Genomic DNA, 18,848 nt, shown 5'->3' with positions numbered 1-18,848 from the left:
TTTAATACAAATTAAATGTAAAACAAGAGTAACATACTCTTTGAAACCATGGTTGAAAAAAGGTTTAAATGTAAAATATGTTGTTTCAACAAAATTTAATTTTTATGGCTAAAGAAAGTCAGTTAAATATTAGCCCAGGCTAGACATGTAGCTCCTAAAAATTGGGAAAAAGCTGGAAATCGTGTTAATCTGCTCTGGAGATCCTAAATATGTTAAAAATGAGCTTGCTATGGATTCTTAAGTGAGCGGGAGACAAAAAACTAGGCCGATTTTGCTCATTTTTTAGTTTTTCGCTTATGGAACACCCTATATTTTATCATGTTTTCGGATAGAACATGCAATTTAAAAACTTTATTCTTGAAATTTTTTCGACAAACTCACTTGTTTAGTTACAGCCTATGGAAAAATGACTTCCGGTGTACATTTTACATCATGTGCTATGCACTCAGCATAGCAACGCTGGTGGCGCTGCCTACGAATTGACAGGCAAAGCTCTCTCTAAACGCTTAATGCTTTTTACCCCGCGGTTGGCATTCTGGGTTATAGTAGTATGTTTTCTGTGATGTAGCTCCTAAACAAGTAGGTTTATAGCGAAAATGCGAAGTGTAAATATGTCTTAAAATTGCATCCACATTCCCAAAAAACCATAAAATTCGTTAAAAATATTAATTATATTATTTCATAAATGGCGGCCATTTTCCAAAATGGTGACAAACTTGAAAAGTGGAAAACTGTGTATTTTATGGTCTTTTTGGAATGTGGATGCAATTTTAAAACTTATTTACTCTTCGCATTTTCGCTATAAACCTACTTGTTTAGGAGCTACATGATGTAAAATGTACACCGGAAGTCATTTTTCCATAGGCTGTAACTCCTAAACAAGTGAGTTTGTCGAAAAAATGTCAAGAATAAAGTTTTTGGAAAATGGCGGCCATATTAAAATAAAATTTATTTAATGATTTTTGAACCTCTTTAAAAACAAGGGAATGTTTCCCATTTAAAGTTTGCTGTAAAAGCCTTTATAGTTACTGAGATCCCAATGGTGGCACACTAAAAAAAAACACCCTGGGTGCAAGTTAATTTTCAGCCACCCTCATGGTTATTTGGATTTGAAACGTTCTAAGGCACCATTTTGTTATTAGTAGGCCGATTTTGGTTTTATTTATGTCAATTTTTATGTTTCGTCAAGACCTGTAAAATGATACCAAACTCGACTATACTTGTCGTTTGAAAATTTTGAGCTACCCCCTACCCCCACTACCCCTAAGGGCAAAATTTTCAAAATTGACCATAACTATTGTAGCCCCTCATATCTAAGAAGGTTGCCGCAAACAGATTTCAAATATCTCAAATGGTTGGAAAGTTAAGGGGGGGGGGGGCGCAAGTTCCTTTCAGCCACCCTGTATGCTAGAAGTGAAGTACGGATTATGGAGACCTTAGACTGGGACGGGTGGCGCCGTCCTGTTATCCAGCTCCCTTTGGGATGGCTCGAAGCAAATTTTAGTAGCTTTTTGAAGTATCATAAAACTTATTCATGCTCATCATTCACTTTAAATGTTTTAACGGTTTAGTTTAAAGATATCCAATCTATCCCTTGTCTATGGTGGAAATCTAAAATCAATTGATCTCTTATCTCCCAGATAGTCAGATTAGATTACCCTCTCAAACCTCAAAGCAAGTAAACAACAATATTTTTTTCCCAACAGCTGATTAGGTTGGCAGCTGTTCGGTGATTGGTAATTGTGTAAACAACAACGACAACAAACAGTTAGGCAAAAAATAAAAATCTTACACCAAGACCAAGTTTCTACAATAATTTATAACCAGTTAAGTGCTGTTGTAAGGTAATAATAATCCAATTATCATTTTATATTCCATATTTAAGTGAGGATCTGTGTGCTTATTATACAATCAGCAATTTAAATTACTAGATAACACTTGACATTTGACAATGTATTCGTTTTTTCAAAACCAAAAATTCAATTCAATGTCACCAGTCCAACAGTCCCAGTCCAAGTCCAGTCAAAGACTCTGAGTCTGAGTCAGAGTCAGAGTCAGTGACAGTGAGTGTCAAAGGCTAGATAAGATAGCACTCAAAGCAGAATTTGTTTAGCCTTAGCCATAACCTCCAGGGCTACATAACCTCAATGTTTTATCTATGTAATTGACAATTGTTAAAGTGTTTAATTTTTGAATAGCCTAATAAATTGGCTTATGGCATCTTACATTTTAACTTTAGTGAATTATATATAGCCTAGTCTAAGTGTAACAACAGTGTGCTCGTGGTTATTAAAAAGTTAGCAGGGCCTGACTTAATTTAACTAACTTAAGCTAGTAGGCCCTATTATGGTTCCAGTCTTATGAACAGTTTTGAATTAATCACAAGCAGGGGTAATGCTAGGTCTAGCCTGTTTTTCATTGACAAATAATTATTGAAATTACCCCACCAGATCATTTAGAAGATACCAATATCAATGTTTATAGTAAATTCATTGTGCAGGACCAAAATCAACTGGAAGACAACCTCTAAGAGCTTATTGAAAATTATGGCTTCTGATACAGGAGATCGAACTTGGGGCCATTTAGCCTCAACAGAACATTTTGGCAGGATAACTGACTCTTCAGACTACATTCAAGTAGATAGAGACAATTTGAAGAATGATCCATATTTTAATAGTACACAGGCGAGTCATTGTATGATCTTTGCTAGAAATGACAAGAAAACCTTTGGCGTTTACAACCCAAGAGCTGCCATATTAGTAAGTGTATTAGACTGTGATAATAAGTTTAGATTCTTTCTAGCTTAAACTTAATTGACATTTGAGCTAGACCTAAGTTTAAGTCCAAATTTCAATAAGTAGAGTTGTTTACAGATAAACCTACACTAAGTTAAGTCTCACCGCTAGCCTTAAGTCACTTGGTTAAAGTTTATGCTCAAATCTAAATCTGTGCATCGATAGTTTCAAATCGATTCCCTTTAGGGTTATTAAGTTATTCACTTTCCCTAACTCACCTAAAATGTCCTATAAGTTAAGACGTTTTTAAACTGTTCCTAGACACCAAGGGTACAGTTTCTTAACTGGGCTATGCTAATATCGATTGAAACTGTCGATTCGATTAGTAAACTTTCATGCGATTTTTTCACCATCAGCAAGTTTGGTTAGTTAGGTTAGGTTATGATAGTTAAATTTTATAATAGATATATTTAAAAATATCGATTATTAATCAATATTTTCGATTCAATAGTTTCAATCGATATTAGCATAGCCCAGTTAAGAAACTGTACCCGACACCAACACTACAACTGTCTGAAATGACGCAGAGACTTCCTGTAGACACCACGTTTAGATTACTAGACACCACCCCTGATAATCTCGCTAAACAACTTGTAAGGCAGTTTAGTGTTTAGGGGGGGGGGTTTAGGTTAGGGCAGTTTGGTTTATACTTGACAACCTAACCAAGATTACTAGACACCACGCCCAGATTACTAAGTTAGAGTTTTCTAAGCTCTTTACACTCTGCACTTTATCTTCTACGAAATTTCCTATTAGCGGCACCATTTTAAAAACACATCTCACAGCAACAACACTCAGGTCACTCTGAAGAGAAAGGAAGGAGCAAGTGACCACACATGGAATCATAGGCACAGGGGATTTGCACTGGGTGAGATGCACATTAGTTCTTTACTTTCTGGACGACCTTGGTAGGCCTATAAGTTATTATGTTAGTTATTGCATAGTTGTTCAAAGGTGAACTTTTTTTTTTATTTGTTGTGTGATAAGTTATATGTTTCACGATTGTAACTATTCAAATTTGGTTAACTCCACTTATTCAAATAGGCCCTACTGATAACCACAGCTTTTGACTTGGAAATTTGTTTAGTATGTGTATACCCATGAATTTCCTATTTATTTTTTTTTAGTGGGTGCCCATGAATTTTGAATCCACAAAAAGTCTTAGGTCAGTCATTTAAGTCAAAAAGTGCTATGATCTATAATGCTATAAAAACCAACATAAACATCATTTATGTTCTTTTCTTTAGACAAAAGCAAATAGGCTACAGTTTAGTGCTAATTTTTTTAAAACTTAGGAACCTATAGTTTAATTTTTAAACAAGACATTGCCTAAAACTGTTATAAAATTGATTTAAGTGAATCCAGTAAACAAATTGATTTTTAAAACCTCAACAGGAAGTATTATAATTAACTCTTTGAGTCAATTTGTATAAGTTATTTTGTAACCAAGCGCAATCTCTTAAGACTTTTTGGTTTTTACAGATGCAGATGCGGTTTGATGGCAATTTGGGTTTTCCTGGAGGACTGGTTGATGATGGGGAACAACCAGTCGAAGCTCTTAATCGAGAACTTAGTGAAGAAATGAACTTGGATGTAAAAAAACATCATGTCTCTGAATCAGACTACGTTGTATCACATTGGAGCATAGCCAAGCGATTATGTTTACACTTCTACGCTTTAGAAGTCAGTTTAGATGAAATATTGGAAATTGAAAAGACAGCTCTGTTAGCTAAAGATTATGGATCAGAGGTATTAATGTTTAGTTTCACTCATTTTTCATATTAATTTGATTTATAGCACGAATTCAAATTTAGTTTAAGAATATCAGCATAGGTTAACTCAAGGTAACCCTTGCCAGGTTCAGGTGTTCGTTCCCAGATATAAGGAACTTGTACCTAATGACTAAAAAAAACTTGAGTTTAGACAGTTTGGATGGAACTAATAATATTTTTACGTTCTATATCTGGGAGAAAATGCAAAATGTATTTTTCAACTGAAGTAAGGAGGCAAACTAAGATAATAAGGTAGTCTACTGAGAAGTGAATAAGATGGGTGTTGAGACAATTCAATTCAATTCACTTAATTTAGGTACAGTACTTAAGAGTCTTCTTCACCCCTGCAAAAACACTAAAAACATGCCTCGAATGTCCCTAGCTCTTAATGGAATTTGTAAAGATCTAATGTTCCGCCCCTACAGATTAATGTTGGTTCCAGAGCCCTTACCTGCCTCATACATCCAAAAAAGTTAATGTTACTTATATTATTGAATTACTTCTAACTATTGATAAAATTATTTTCTTTTTCAATTTTTTGAGGTATAAGAGCTTTAATATAACTATTCAACTACCAGTACATTGTTAACAAATTCCAAGAAAATCTGTTGAAAAACTGTGTTCGAAACGGGTGACAAAATTAACTCGTATTGTTGGAGGCTACTGTGCTATTAGTCTTTTACGAAACTTGGCTCAGGTGGCAGATGAGTCAACAACGTGCCATTTTAGTAGTTGTGTGTTTACAATGTTTTCAGAATTGCGACCTTCCCCCCCAATGCCTCCAAAACGTAACTTCACCAAGGATGATGAAGACTCTTAGATAAGCCTGTTTATTCTTAAGCCAGGATTAATAATTTGTAACCAAATTGTCATTAATTGATCATTATCAGCATAATTTTTGGGTGTAGTAGCCGTAAAACATTTATAGTTTAGGCCATATGGAATCTATATAGATAGCTTATATATTTTATTCCCAATTTCCTGATACATAAACTAAGGCTCATCCGCTCAAATCTGACAGTTGCCTGGTTGGGCAGGTACTAGAATTGTTCAGTTCTGGGCCCATAAACTATTTGCTAAATGATCCTTTTAAACAACAAGTTGTAATGAGATTAGGCCTATACACAATCAGGGTTTAGAGTGTTCACTAAAGCCTTGTTTACATGAGGACAGTTGGCGGACAGGTTAAGAGGGCTGGTTACCTGCCCCGCAACCTTTACTTTACTGGTCTCGTGTAAACGCGGCTTTAATGTGACAGGAAGGAAATCTTTTAAAATGTTGTGTAGTTATTACATTGCAGCAAACCTGTAAACTAATCGTTCGTATCCCCTCCTAAGCTTTAAAAGCATAGTTTTTATGGGGTTTTTATTCAAGCAGTTTTTTGTAATATAAAATACATTTTACTTCTAGATCCAAGGACTTTTTTTTATAAAATACATTTTACTTCTAGATCCAAGACCAGTTAATCAACATTAGACTTGTCAAGTACTGCTAACCAATTTTTATAATGGTTTAGCGTTTCACAATTCTAATATTCAGATTTTATTTTCCAAGGTCCTAGGCACCGTTAGAGTTCCACTGTACACCATGGGAGATGGTTACCGAGGTTTTCCTACTTTCCTGTCAAACGCCTTCATCGGCAACTCTCGTCTGCAGCTGCTTCAGGCCCTGCGACATCTCAACATTCTGACCGACCAAGAGATACAACTGGCCCAGAAGGCTGTGCCACTGCCACTCAAATCATGAAAACAGTTCAAACTAGCTGTAGATATCCTTTAACATTCTTGACTTCTACGTCTTTCTTAAAGAACAGCTTTAAATATAAAATTTAAAAGTCAAATTTTATCAAATTTATTATTTTCAAATTATTTAATCACGTTATAAAATATATTGTTTTCAGTAAAATATCAAAGTTTTATTGCCTTTCTTCTCTTGTATGTGGTTGCACATTGTGTTCTTTCAATCTGCATGCATACAGGATTGGTAAATTGTAATAGAACAACATGAAATTACTTTAAAAAATAAATACGTTTAATTATTTAGATTTTACTAATTGAGATGGGGACACCACCACAGTAGTTATTTCAATCCAACATACCTTAAGAATAAGTGTAGAATGAAATGAGATGCCTTGTCTAGCTTTGTTACTGACTAAGACCAGCTGTTTCATTAGTCACTAACTAAGACCAGCTGATTCATAAGCCACTGATAAGACCAGCTGTTTCATTAGCCACTGACTAAGACCAGCTGTTTCATCAACCACTGGACTAAGACCAGCCGTTTAATTAGCTAATCATTAGCATTAGCGTATGCATTAGCGTTTTAGCACTAATCATTAAATTCCCAAGCTCCAGTTTTGTAATTTTTCTCAAGATCAAACCTGCAACCTTTTGATTCCCAGACTAGCATTATACAGTAAATACTCAGCGACCAAGCTGTATATTTTATAGATGTTACAACTACTGCAACAAATACAAATGCTAAAAAAAACTACAAACTCTAAGTTAGGTATAATACAAAGGCCAGGTAAATAATGTTTTATCCAACAAAAATTTAGTGCCATCCGAAGTGTTCTCATTGGTGAATTAAATCTATTGATTTATGTTGAAACGTTTTAAGACACAGTAAAATTACCTTCTATTTTTTAGTCTCTGCAGCTTCTTACAACTTTGTTGGATACAAGTGTAGAATGGTAACATATTTCTCATAAATTGTAAATATAAAATAAACAGTGATTCCTAACACTATAGATGATTCAGTATAGGATGGGGTTGGCTGGATAGGCCAGCTGATTGGTATCCTCGAAGACACATTGGATCAGGTATGCAGGATTGGTCATGTCTTCAGCAGAAGGTCCCCTCCAGGTTATCCATATGGTTGCTTGGTACTCGATATATACCCGGCCGTAAAGTCTGAACCTGTACCATGGATACCCAACTCCACCGCCCAGGCAATCCACACCACCTACAGTAGAACACAAGAGACTATTGAGAAAGAAAAGGATAATGTATATATTTTTTGTTGATTTCTCTTGAGATATTGTATACAGACAAGATTATACTAGAAAGGTTGAAGAATGAAGAACAAATAACAAAATGGTTGTGTAAAATACCTAAAAAAAGCTTGAAATCATTCTAATCACCAGGCTCTAAACCTCTTGGACAATACCGCTACATACAGGCTGAAAAGAACTCATCTTATAGACCTTAGCTCATGCTTTGTTTAAATAACTTCATTTTATATTGTAATTTTTTTCATTGAAATGTTTTTAAGTTAGATATAGATTAGATATAGATAGATGTCTATGGATAGAAACTAACTAAAGTGGTTTTATTAATTGTTACCGTATTTGCTGAATGTTCAAAAAGCTGGACAGATTGTAAATGAAATTGTGATAAAAATATTTACTAAAACTGACTAGACATAACAACAATCTGAAATCTCAGCTGTAAATGTAAATAAATAACATATGTAACAGTAGTCCCCCCTTAAAGTTTTGTGCGCAGCATCTGGTCAACTTGCTTTATTATAATTTGTAAAGTTTTTTTTAGGGGCACGGCCTCAACCTGGCTTTGTTACCAGGGCCGTACTTTAACCGTACAAAGGGGTTTTTGGATTAATAGTTGAATTTTCCAAAAGACAGCATTACCTGAGGAGACAAGATCAATCCTGTCAATAGTCCATGTGTAGGGACGCGGTCCAAACCCTACTGTGTCACTTGCAATGTGGCTGTTAAACGAGCAATCCAGGTTGCTGGACGTTCCCTCGTAAATCTGATCATTGTTGTAAATTTGTTCTGAACTGCAACATTGGATTGAATTATAAAAAAGATTTTGAGCTTTGGAACTATACCCTGTATGCCCAGGGAGTGCGGCTGGCTGAAGAGTCGGATATCTCATGCAGGCATCACACACAAAAACACAAGGGTTCAGGACAGACCATTGATAGTGTGTTTGCGTGAGACGTGTCTGTCGGAGGAAAGGGTGGACCTCCAGTACACTCCCTAATCAAACAGGGTTTAAGTTAAAAGTTAGTCCCCATGATGCTGGTTCTGTTTCTAAAGACCAAAAGTTATGGAATAAAAAGTTATCCTGCAAAGCAACTACAAGGTTTGGCAAAAAATCTATCTATTTTCTGCAGCGCACTGTTCAGCAACAGGTTATCTGAGAGCCTAGACGATGCCTGAGCCACGTGCGTTTGTTATCAAGTCGTTTAAAAAAAGTAATCATTCAGTCATTGAAACTCACTGGCAATTACATGCATTCTTTAAATTAGGTCGACATGGAGAGGTTCCGTCGCGATTAGGTTCCCTATGGATAATAAAAAAAATTAAACAGATAAATACAAACTAATCCATAAGAATAAGAATTAAGGTCGTTTAACATAGCCAAAAATATCTTCCACATTTATCGATTAAAAAAAAAACTTTATCTTAGCAAAATTTTAATTACATTCGGTATAGATGTTTTCTTTAAGTAAAATTTACGTTACAAGAGTTTTTGTAGTATTTTTAGTGTTTTCAAAAACAGCAACCATTATTTCCAATCATTTATTATTTTACTAACATTTTTTTGTGTAATGGAAAAAACTATATTATAATATCTACTTGATTAATTGAATAAAACGATAAGAAGGTATCTTATATATTATAAAAATTTGATTTTTCTTTTCCGAGTTCGTCTGGTTCTTCTACCCGACCGATTTTCATGATTGAGGTCTCAAATTGAAGGTATGCACGCACAGATTTGCCATCAAGCATCGGCATATATTTATCTATAATCCCACTCGGCTTATACGTCAATGAAATTTGCTCCCTATGTATATCTTATGAGAGTTAAATTTGGTTTTTTTCCGAGTTTGTTTTTGTCTCTTCTACCCGACCGATTTTCATGATTGAGGTCTCAAATTCTTCAATTTATGCACAGATTTGCCATAAAGCATCGGCATATATTTATCTATAATCCCACTCGGCCTATACGTCAACGAAATTCGCTCCCTATGTATTTCATATGGGAGTTAAATTTGTGTTTTTTCCAAGGTCGTTTTTGGCTCTTCTACCCGACCGATTTTCATGATTGAGGTCTCAAATTGAAGGTATGCAAACAAAGATTTCACATCAATCATTGGCATATATTTACCTACTGTATTACTCGACCAAAAAAACATAATTTGATTCATTTTCGAATTCTTACTTCAATTTAAGATGTATTTCACCAGTTATAATGATATAATCCTATATATTTTGGTCTAAGATCCTTCAGTGAAATACCGGCTTTCATTTAAGCTATTAGTTATCCAAATCGGACGAGTTTCAAGCAAACGCAAAGAGAAAAACCAACATAAAAATTATTATTATTTTTCATAAGATTTTTCTATGATTAAAAAATTAATGGCTCCAGTATTGTTCATGTTTTTATATGTTTTAGTAGACTTAAAATAACCAGTAAATTATAGGCTTTAATTTGAGCTATTGATCGTTTGAATCTGTTAAGCTCAAGATACTGTAATGCTCAATCAAAATCAGAAATTTAATTATTTCTTGGATATTATATTTATTTTAACGGATCAGCATCGGGCCTCTAGTAGTTGATTATTTTTATTGATTTTGTACAAATTAAGCATGATCCTTGTTCAGGATTCTGGAACTATGTCAATTTTATTTTGATGGAAACATCACTATTTCCAATCGCTTACAGTATCATAGTTATCATAATATTTTTGTACTTTATGTTTATAATTTTGATTTTGGTTTAAAAGATATCCCATTATTGATCAATTTTTTTCTGGATTCCTTAATATAATATCAATTAATAATGAAAATCCACAGCTTGTCCAAACAAGCTATATCCTTACGTGTACAGTATTCTTCCAATATGGATTGAACCATTGGTCATCTCTTGTCCGTAGCAGGGGACGATTTCTTGAGTTTCACCTGAATAGGAACCATACTGAAACTGACCAAAAACTATTGGAAAACATGCTGCAAGGGAAACTAACACACCCGATGCTGTCATAGTCAGTGCCAATCGCTTCTCTTGTCGGCAACAATGGTGAAACTGTCAAAAATGTTACGACTGGAGGAGAAACAATAGTGTTATGTGTTAGCTGATTGTTTATTGAAAAGTAGTTGTAATATTCAGAATTTTCAATTCATGAATTGAATATTGTTCTGTAACTGACACTGCATACATTACTGGATTACCATTTGGATATTGTTTAGAAAATCTAGAATGGTTTGTGATTATTGTTCAAGATTAAAGGTAAAAAAGTGAACATTAATGATTGGTAGCACATTTTTTCTATTTCTTAATGGTTAAAAACATTTTTTCATACTCGTTTATTAAGTTAGTATATTTGTTTTCGAGTATGATATTATAACCTATTGTATAACAGGAAGCTATTTTGACTTTTGATTAATAAGAAAAAAAGTTGTGAAGAAAAGTTGGTTCTTTATTAGCTCCAGATTTTAGTATTTTTGACCAACATCCTAAATATTGTCCTATGAATTTTTGTTTGCCATACCTGTTAAAGTATTTTCATTTTCATTTCATTGAACATTTAAATAAGTGAAATACAAATAATTGTCTTTTTATCAGTAGGTGCCCTATTTATTTTGTCAAAATTGAACTCAAGATAATATATACTTATACTTTGGCAAGATTTATGGCAATTAGTCAATCAGTCATCCTCGTTATTCATCAAACAATCATATAGTTGTATCTTTAGAGTTAGAAGAAACACTCGCCTTATCAACCTAATTCCTTTTTTACATCAGATTGTTGCTAAACTTCAACATGTCACTGTTGGCACATAAGTCACTAGAATCCTTGATCAGAGACCTTGTCAGTTCGGCAATCCTCCCTGTTGTGCATTATGATTAGACTGTGTGACTGTTGTATAAATAGTCTCCACACCATTCCAGTCCACGACAGTCTACACAGGCCTACAATGTCTCCTTCACTGGTAAGCTACTCACTTACTTATTTACAAATAATTAAAAAATGTTTATCAGCTTAAAATAGTAGTCTTTATAGTTCAGGGATTGTTAGGGAAAAAATCATGCTTTCCCTCTAAAGACTAAATGAGATACTAGCAACTGAATAAAAAATTGTCAGGTTAAAGCATGGCTTTTGACAATAAAGAGTTGGGAAAATCATACTTTTAGCATTTCCCTAGGGAAGTAGTTGTTACCATAGGTGGCACAGTAAGACCTAGGCCCAGGTCCGATTTACTTCTTCAATTTGATGTCTCCAGAGTGTAAAATTTCATTAGTTAAAAATGTTATATGTCTGTGTCCGTGAACGTGATAACTTGTTATTTGTGTCCGATTTTGATGACAATTGACTTGAAGGTGTAGGACGGGATGAACTTGAATGATTTCGTGAACCAGCATGATCGGTCCACAGGAACGGGGTTTTGTGGGGCCGTAATAATTGGTTACAGAGAAAATTTAAAAAAATTTATACTTAAAATTCCCATGTTTATTATTAAAAATACTGTAAAATATAGTTTGCTTGTTTATGGATATATTTTGATCAAACTTGGGAAATTTATTTATTTTATACTAAGCTATTAATTTACTAAAAAATAAACTTTATTAGCGCCCCTGAAGCAGCAAACTTAGGTACTCGTTAATCATAATGTTATTTAAATTGTTTTAATAAAAAATCCAATCAGGCAAATGGAAATACGCTTAGTCTGCTGCAGGTTTGCTGTGGCGACGGTATTTGTATTTACATTGGTATTGTCCTTTTTGGAACTATATTTTACATATTGGTATTGGTAAAATTGTTCAGTAATACAGAACTATATTAATTTGAACTTAAATTGATGGATGATTTCAATTTGTTAAGTATATTATACACATTGAGTCACTACCCTATAATGATAAACACAGCCATCATATGCCGGAATACTGAATAATGTTAAGAGTCAATAAGAAAATAAATATGACAGGTACCTGAAATGATGGTACAATCAATGAAGTTGGTTAAACTCTATTTAATACATATACAGGGTGGAAAAAATCAAAATAGAGCTACAAAACTATGTAAAAAGTTGCTGGTAGCAGACGGTGAGTGGTGAGTCTACGATGGCAGCGAATCGACGAACACTGAGGACACTCTAGCGACAGATCGCGGACCCTTCCTTTGACAGTTTATGTTTATTCTATTTGTCTATGATATAGCGATAGAAACACACAAATGAAAAATATTTTGGTTTGGGATAGCAGGCTTATGTGAATGGGAGGGAGTCCACTATGGAAGACACAAAAAATTATACACTCTACCTACACGAAGTAGACACTTCCCATTCTGGTAAGCCTGTCCCTACAATCTAATGCTTGGCCCTTGTACTCTATGTTACATCCTATTATCCCTTGGGCTCTAGGTTACATCCTTAAAAGTGTCCTAGACATTGTGTAAATAAGCCTTCATTTTAGATGTAAATGATTTATTTCAGATTGTATTGTTGGCTGCCATTGGGTGTGCTGTTGCTGCCCCCGCCCCTCAATTTATCGCCCCTGTAGTTTCTGCCCCCGCAGTAGTCACCGCCACTAGCTCACAGTACATAGCCCGGAACTACAATGGAGTGGTCGCCCCGCCTGCAGTTGCAGTGGCTGAGCTACCTTACACCTACCCTGCTGCAGTTGCGCCTGCAGTGGAGCCTGTTTACTTCATCTAACTACAAACCTTATAATGACGGATAAACATAGCTATACTTCTTACCACAGTGTTTTTATTATGGTTCCTCAGATGTGTCATAGTGTTGCAAAAGCTTCAAGACTGTTTTCAAAGCAGTAGGTATTAGGTTAAATGAAAACTGTTGGTTATTATCTCGGTAAATAAGGGACAGAGCTGATCTAGTGGTCAAAGCAGAACTTCTTCTATCGTCAGGTTCAGGTTTATGCATGACAATCAGCTGTGAGTAATTACTACCGATATAAAACTCTACCATCTGGTAGCTCAAAGCCTACCTCTATATATGCTCAACTATCTAGACAAGATAGGATCTGTTAGATTAGTTGAATTGTCTATGTATGCCACTGTCCCCATCCAACAAAAGCCACTCCATTATTTACTATAATATTTAATTATGACTTGTTTAAGGAAATATTCAAGTGAAAATCCCATTCAAATATAAATTTGCTTAGTCTGCAGATTTGCTGTGGCAGAGGAATTTAATAAATTTAAACATGCGAATGAACTTGTTCCTTTTTAATATACGAGGCATGTTTTTTAAGTAAGTACCGTTTTTTACTTTTCTCCGTTCAAGCACTGCGATTGGCATTTTGGACATTTGTGCTGTGCATGTGCATCTATTGGCAGCAATCGGCCGTTTTTACATCCGGTTTCGAGCATTAAAAATGGGTGCCGCCAATTGAGACTGCCGCCGACTGTGAAGTGCACGCTGGAATTAGATTTTTAAGTGCTAAAGGTGTGAAAGCCATTGAAATTCATCGACAGATTCGTGAAGTGTATGGCGAGAAAATTATGAGTAAAGGAAACTCCTCAGATAATGATGAGATCGTAAACCGACTGTTCTCTCTCACTTTTCATCGACTTTTCCTACGCACCAATTTATCAGTAATGACAGATGGCCGCCCAGTGCGTTGCTCATCATGAACGTTGGTGCGGCTGTCTTTAAATGCCCTTATCCACTTGCGTAACATTCTGTAACTCATAATGTTCTCACCTTAAACTTCACTAATCTGTTGATGAATTTCAATAGCTTTCACACCTTAAGCACTTAAAAATCTAATTACAGCGTGCACTTCACAATCGGTGGCAGTCTTAATTGGTGGCACCATTTTGAATGCTTAAAACCAGATGTAAACACAGCCAATTGTTGCCGAATTTCCGGTGCAGGCTTGCCGATAGATGCAACACAAATGTCCAAATGTCCAAAATCCCAATCGCAGCGCTGGAACGGAGAAATTTAAAAACGGTACTTACTTAAAAAACATGCCACATATTTCCATCGATGTATATCATATATCTAATGTTGGACGTTTCCATCAAAAGTAGGAAACTTTTCCTCCAAAAGAAAAGACTGTAGACTTGTATAGTCTTTCTTTAACTAACGACGTTAAAGCTTCACACATCTCTTAAATACAGGATCATTGACATTATAATTTTATCTTTATAGTGTAGGTAGCAAAACAGCAGTTGATACAATAATATGATTACATTTACCATTTTCTTGGTTGGGAAGTACGGGAAAATACACTCATACTTTTGTGTCTGGAATACATTTCATATCAAACTAAAGAGGTGGACTTTGTTTAAATCTATTTTTCATATTCTAATTCTAGCATAGTAGTAAGCAAGCAAATACTGTACTTTAGAAGCCAGAGATGCAATGTTTCAAACAAACCAGTTTTTTCTTTAGACCTTGAACTTGACCGAAGCATTACTGAACAGTTCTGAGATGGTTTTTCTTATTTGCATCAAATCCACTCAGCAAATCACCAAGTTTCCTTTGAGAATGGATATCAACTTGTTTTTAACCTCGGTGGTAGAGGAAAATCTAATTCCTGTTTCCTCTTCTCTAGATTTTGTTTTCCTCTTCAACTATAAGTACAGTGTATTAACAAATGAATGTTTGTCTGTATGCTTTCTCAAGCCATCCATCCTCATCATGAAACAAAATAATTTTATATGTCACTGTGAAGGTGTCTACCTTTCCCCCCATTATATACCCTTGCATCATGGATCTCCGAGAGTTTAAAGAATGTTTTTTATTTATTAGGTATGGTATATATTATGGTTTCCACTATTAACTGTAGGTCCCTTAGTTGCCATTAGCTGTATGGGCTATTAATTAACAGCTCTGTCTAAGTGTCTAAGGAATGTCGGCCTTAGTCACTAACAAGACTACAAGATCGCGCCACTCATCCTACACTCATCTCCATTCATACTTGGCTTAAAATACCTACTATGTATGGTCGCCATTTCATTGAACAGTAACAGTTAAATTATTTAATGTTAATGTATTTTCTTTCAATCTTTTATTATAGTAAGCGCCTTGATTTTATTGTAGCAATCAATAATAGTAAGATTTATAACAGCCATTAAGCCATTTTATAACAGGTATATCCTGTTATTGTAACAATATATTGTTACAATAGCATAAGAGCAGTTAATTAAAATAAATACCATAATTCAATAATAAAGAAAAACAGTACATGGATAGTAAAGAAAGGATATGGAAATACGCAAGAAGATTGCTTGCAACAGCAGGTTTAAAAAGAATGAGATTCTTATGGCATTGATCATTACAAGTGTTATTAATCTGTTGTGTCCTAATCATTTAGAAATAAGGTTATTGTTCACTTTGGTCAATTGGCAGACCTGAGACCACATACTTAGTTTTATTCTGGACAATAAATTCTCTTGGAGAGGTGGAGAGCAGTTGTTGGAATCGCCAAATCCCTCCTTGGGCATAAATGGCCATGGGAGTGAGTGAGTGAGTGAATACATTCTCTTCTAGTTTCTCTTTATGATGCAAAAAAAATTAAATTACCAACCTCAATTTCAATTTTTTAAACACCCCTTTAATTACCAAGCCACACGTATAGTTTTTTTTTACCCGATTACCTTACCACACCGATACACTTAAAATGAATCTACAGTAATAATCAATATAACTTTGTCACATATTGGCAGAAGTCCAGATTACATAACCGATTGAGTCAGGTTTGTAATTCTTTTTGAGCTTAATAATCTATATTATTACATTAAATGCAATGTTTTTCAGCAAAACATACAGGATTTCCTTTTAAACACTGTAATCTTGAAGTGATAACGTAAACATATCTGCAAAACATACAGGATCTCCTTTTAAACACTGTAATCTTGAAGTGATAACGTAAACTATCTGCAGAGCATGAATCAAATATCATTGTATATGATTACAGACAAACCTCTCTTGGATTTCACCTCAGATATAGATTAAATATTTAATTTTTGCGTTAAATTGTAACCACGAACCTTAAGCGTGTTTGTAGCAGCGTTTTTGTATTCCCAAGATGTATTCTCAAGATGGTGTGACCAAGAAGAATTCACAGATTTCTTTGTACATCCATTGAACTTTTGACCTTTCACTTTGTAACTGGAATATAATTTGATTCTCTGAATCAACTTTGCAAGTCTCATTTACATATTCTCTCTTTTCCTGTTCTCCCCTACTAGCTTTGATTGTGTAAGTTAATAAATGTTTGAGCAATCATCCAGATCGGGTCAATAAACTGTGTATACTCCAAAACGTTTGATATGACTACTTATAAAATCTGGAGGCATTTTCATTTTAACCTTGGAAGATAAGGCATTTCTTTTACCTGCATTGCTAAAACTATGATTGCTTCCAGAGCAGTGAAAGCCAGTGATGGAAAGCCGCTCAGGATGAATCACAATTCATGACTTTTTATGAGGCAGGAAATTAAAACATCTTCCTCACTTTAAACATATATGTACTGATCTTTTCCATTTTTTATTGTTTATGTTAGATTTTTTTAGATGGTATTCACTTTTCGGCTTTCAAGCCCCTGAAGCCCATATTCTCAAACAATCTTAATATATAAAAATTTATGAAAAAGTGTTTACTTGTTTGTGTAGCTGCTGTTTAAATTTGTGTTGTGCTTTTTTGTTTTTTAGCCCGTTCATGCTTGTTTCCCCCTACAAGGTTTACGGTTCCAGATCATCTCACGAAGTGAAGAAGTATATCCATCTATCTAGCTAGTCAGCACTTTGTGGAGGTCTTAAAAAGATTAACTGATCCAGATCTTCTCGTGTGGACAAAATCAACAACTTCTTATAGAATCAGCCCTCTAGAATAGATCATATAGCTCATAGCTGAATAGCTATTTCAGCTTTGCTAGAATAGAGAGAGATGCTTCCCACAAATCCATTTCCACAACAAAGATTAGGGCCTACTATCATTTGGTGTAAACCAGAAAGGAATACTATTGGAACAATGTTGTACTGTTTACACAAATAAAATCTGTAATGTTTGTTATTGAAGTATCATTGAAAACTCTAAACCTATTTACAGTAGACTCCCTCTTATCCGGACTCCTCGGGACCGAGGCCAGTCTGGATAACGGGTTTTCCGGTTAAACCGACATCCCCAAAAACTCATTAAAACAGACTATATTTACTGTGATATTCGACTTAAATTTATGAGAGCATTGTATATAGTCCGGATAAGAGGGAGTCTACTGTATAAGGATATGTTGATAAGACAACCATAGCTAGTTTGATCAGAATAGGATATTTGGGGAGGCGTAACATTTAGTTGTTCCAAGACTTTTGGTTGACAGTGTAGAAAGGTCTAGTGGTGTAAGGCACTTTCTCCCCGACCGAGTTGACCCTGTCAGCGTCCTAGGCACAACTAATAGTGGCGCCCCTTTGCAATATATCTTCTGACCGGGATAACCGGGAATTATATGTGACATTTTTTAAGCGGGAAATATGCGTCCACTTTGTATTTTACCTGGATATTTTACCATAATTGGGCATGACAACAGTGACATTTCCGTGACCGTGGGAGATTATATTGATAATATTTCAACACACGGCAGCGAGGGATGGTCAGAATTTTACCCCGCGCAAGACAATGATAAACTCCACACTACCTAAGGTAAAGATTAAAATTTTGCCTCATTGGCGGAAGAAAATAATCTTCACACAATCGCGGTAGATGATTAACATTTTGCTGCAATTGTGTGAGACGATTACTATGTTCACACGACTGTGGGAGATGATGGCCGCAAGGGATTATCAGAATTTTACCGCAAGACGATAATAATGTTCACCCTTATGACCGCAGAAAAGATAAGAATTTTTCCTCATTTTTGGCAGACAACAATAATCCCCTCACGATGTTCACATATTGCCGCGATCATGGAAGACGATCATTATGTCTACATGACCGCGAAAAACAGTCAGAGTTTTGCCGCAATCACGGAAGACAATTACGATATCTACACTGCCGCGAGGGATTATCAGAAGCTTACCACTATCGCATGCAAATACAACAAATTTTTTTTTTATTTTCAAATTGTTTGGCGCCCCACAAAAATGCCAATTGCCTGACGTCCTAGGCACGTGCCTACCGTGTCTATTCGGTAAATCGGCCATGATTGTAGATTGAGGATTCAGATTTTGTTTTGGGTCCACAGATTACACTTTACACTCAGCTAATTTTACCTCAACTTTCACTGGGATTGAGTCTTACAAAATCAGCTGAATATCAGTGTGAATTTAGCAATTTGTATACG

At 35.1% G+C, this 18,848-nt stretch overlaps 2 protein-coding genes across 4 annotated transcripts; one reads left to right on the top strand and one right to left on the bottom strand.

Moving 5' to 3' along the window:
- Positions 1 to 1,778: 1,778 nt before the first annotated feature.
- Positions 1,779 to 6,477, top strand: LOC129002981 (U8 snoRNA-decapping enzyme). 3 transcript variants are annotated; one of them, XM_054431139.1, is made up of 4 exons: positions 1,779 to 1,844; positions 2,501 to 2,759; positions 4,278 to 4,544; positions 6,122 to 6,477. In XM_054431139.1, exons 2-4 carry the CDS (start codon positions 2,547 to 2,549, stop codon positions 6,311 to 6,313), a joined length of 672 nt encoding a protein of 223 aa, XP_054287114.1. In that variant the 5' UTR covers positions 1,779 to 1,844; positions 2,501 to 2,546; the 3' UTR covers positions 6,314 to 6,477. The 3 variants fall into 3 exon arrangements, with proteins under 3 accessions (XP_054287114.1, XP_054287113.1, XP_054287112.1); XM_054431138.1 differs by lacking the exon at positions 1,779 to 1,844 and adding an exon at positions 2,101 to 2,160; XM_054431137.1 differs by lacking the exon at positions 1,779 to 1,844 and having other exon boundaries at positions 2,172 to 2,759.
- Positions 6,478 to 7,259: 782 nt separating this feature from the next.
- LOC129003677 (uncharacterized) lies at positions 7,260 to 10,581 on the bottom strand. Its single transcript, XM_054431976.1, has 3 exons — positions 10,421 to 10,581; positions 8,217 to 8,368; positions 7,260 to 7,531 (listed from the first exon to the last, which is right to left on the bottom strand). Exons 1-3 carry the CDS (start codon positions 10,579 to 10,581, stop codon positions 7,323 to 7,325), a joined length of 522 nt encoding a protein of 173 aa, XP_054287951.1. The 3' UTR covers positions 7,260 to 7,322.
- Positions 10,582 to 18,848: the final 8,267 nt, after the last annotated feature.

Source organism: Macrosteles quadrilineatus, unplaced genomic scaffold (genome assembly GCF_028750875.1).
Source record: "Macrosteles quadrilineatus isolate MER2022 unplaced genomic scaffold, UCM_ALF_1.0 Scaffold_9__3_contigs__length_116548681, whole genome shotgun sequence".
NCBI lineage: Eukaryota > Metazoa > Arthropoda > Insecta > Hemiptera > Cicadellidae > Macrosteles > Macrosteles quadrilineatus.
This window is presented reverse-complemented; position numbering and strand designations above follow the sequence as displayed.

Excerpts from the sequence above, each read along its gene's own strand:
- LOC129002981 (XM_054431137.1), top strand. The coding sequence starts at position 2,475 with ATGTTTATAGTAAATTCATTGTGCAGGACCAAAATCAACTGGAAGACA. Across the intron at positions 2,760-4,277 it reads ACCCAAGAGCTGCCATATTA|ATGCAGATGCGGTTTGATGG; the intron begins GTAAGTGTATTA and ends TGGTTTTTACAG. Across the intron at positions 4,545-6,121 it reads CTAAAGATTATGGATCAGAG|GTCCTAGGCACCGTTAGAGT; the intron begins GTATTAATGTTT and ends TTATTTTCCAAG.
- LOC129003677 (XM_054431976.1), bottom strand. The coding sequence starts at position 10,581 with ATGACAGCATCGGGTGTGTTAGTTTCCCTTGCAGCATGTTTTCCAATA. Across the intron at positions 8,369-10,420 it reads ATTGGAAGAATACTGTACAC|TTCAGAACAAATTTACAACA; the intron begins GTAAGGATATAG and ends CCAATGTTGCAG. Across the intron at positions 7,532-8,216 it reads GATTGATCTTGTCTCCTCAG|GTGGTGTGGATTGCCTGGGC; the intron begins GTAATGCTGTCT and ends GTTCTACTGTAG.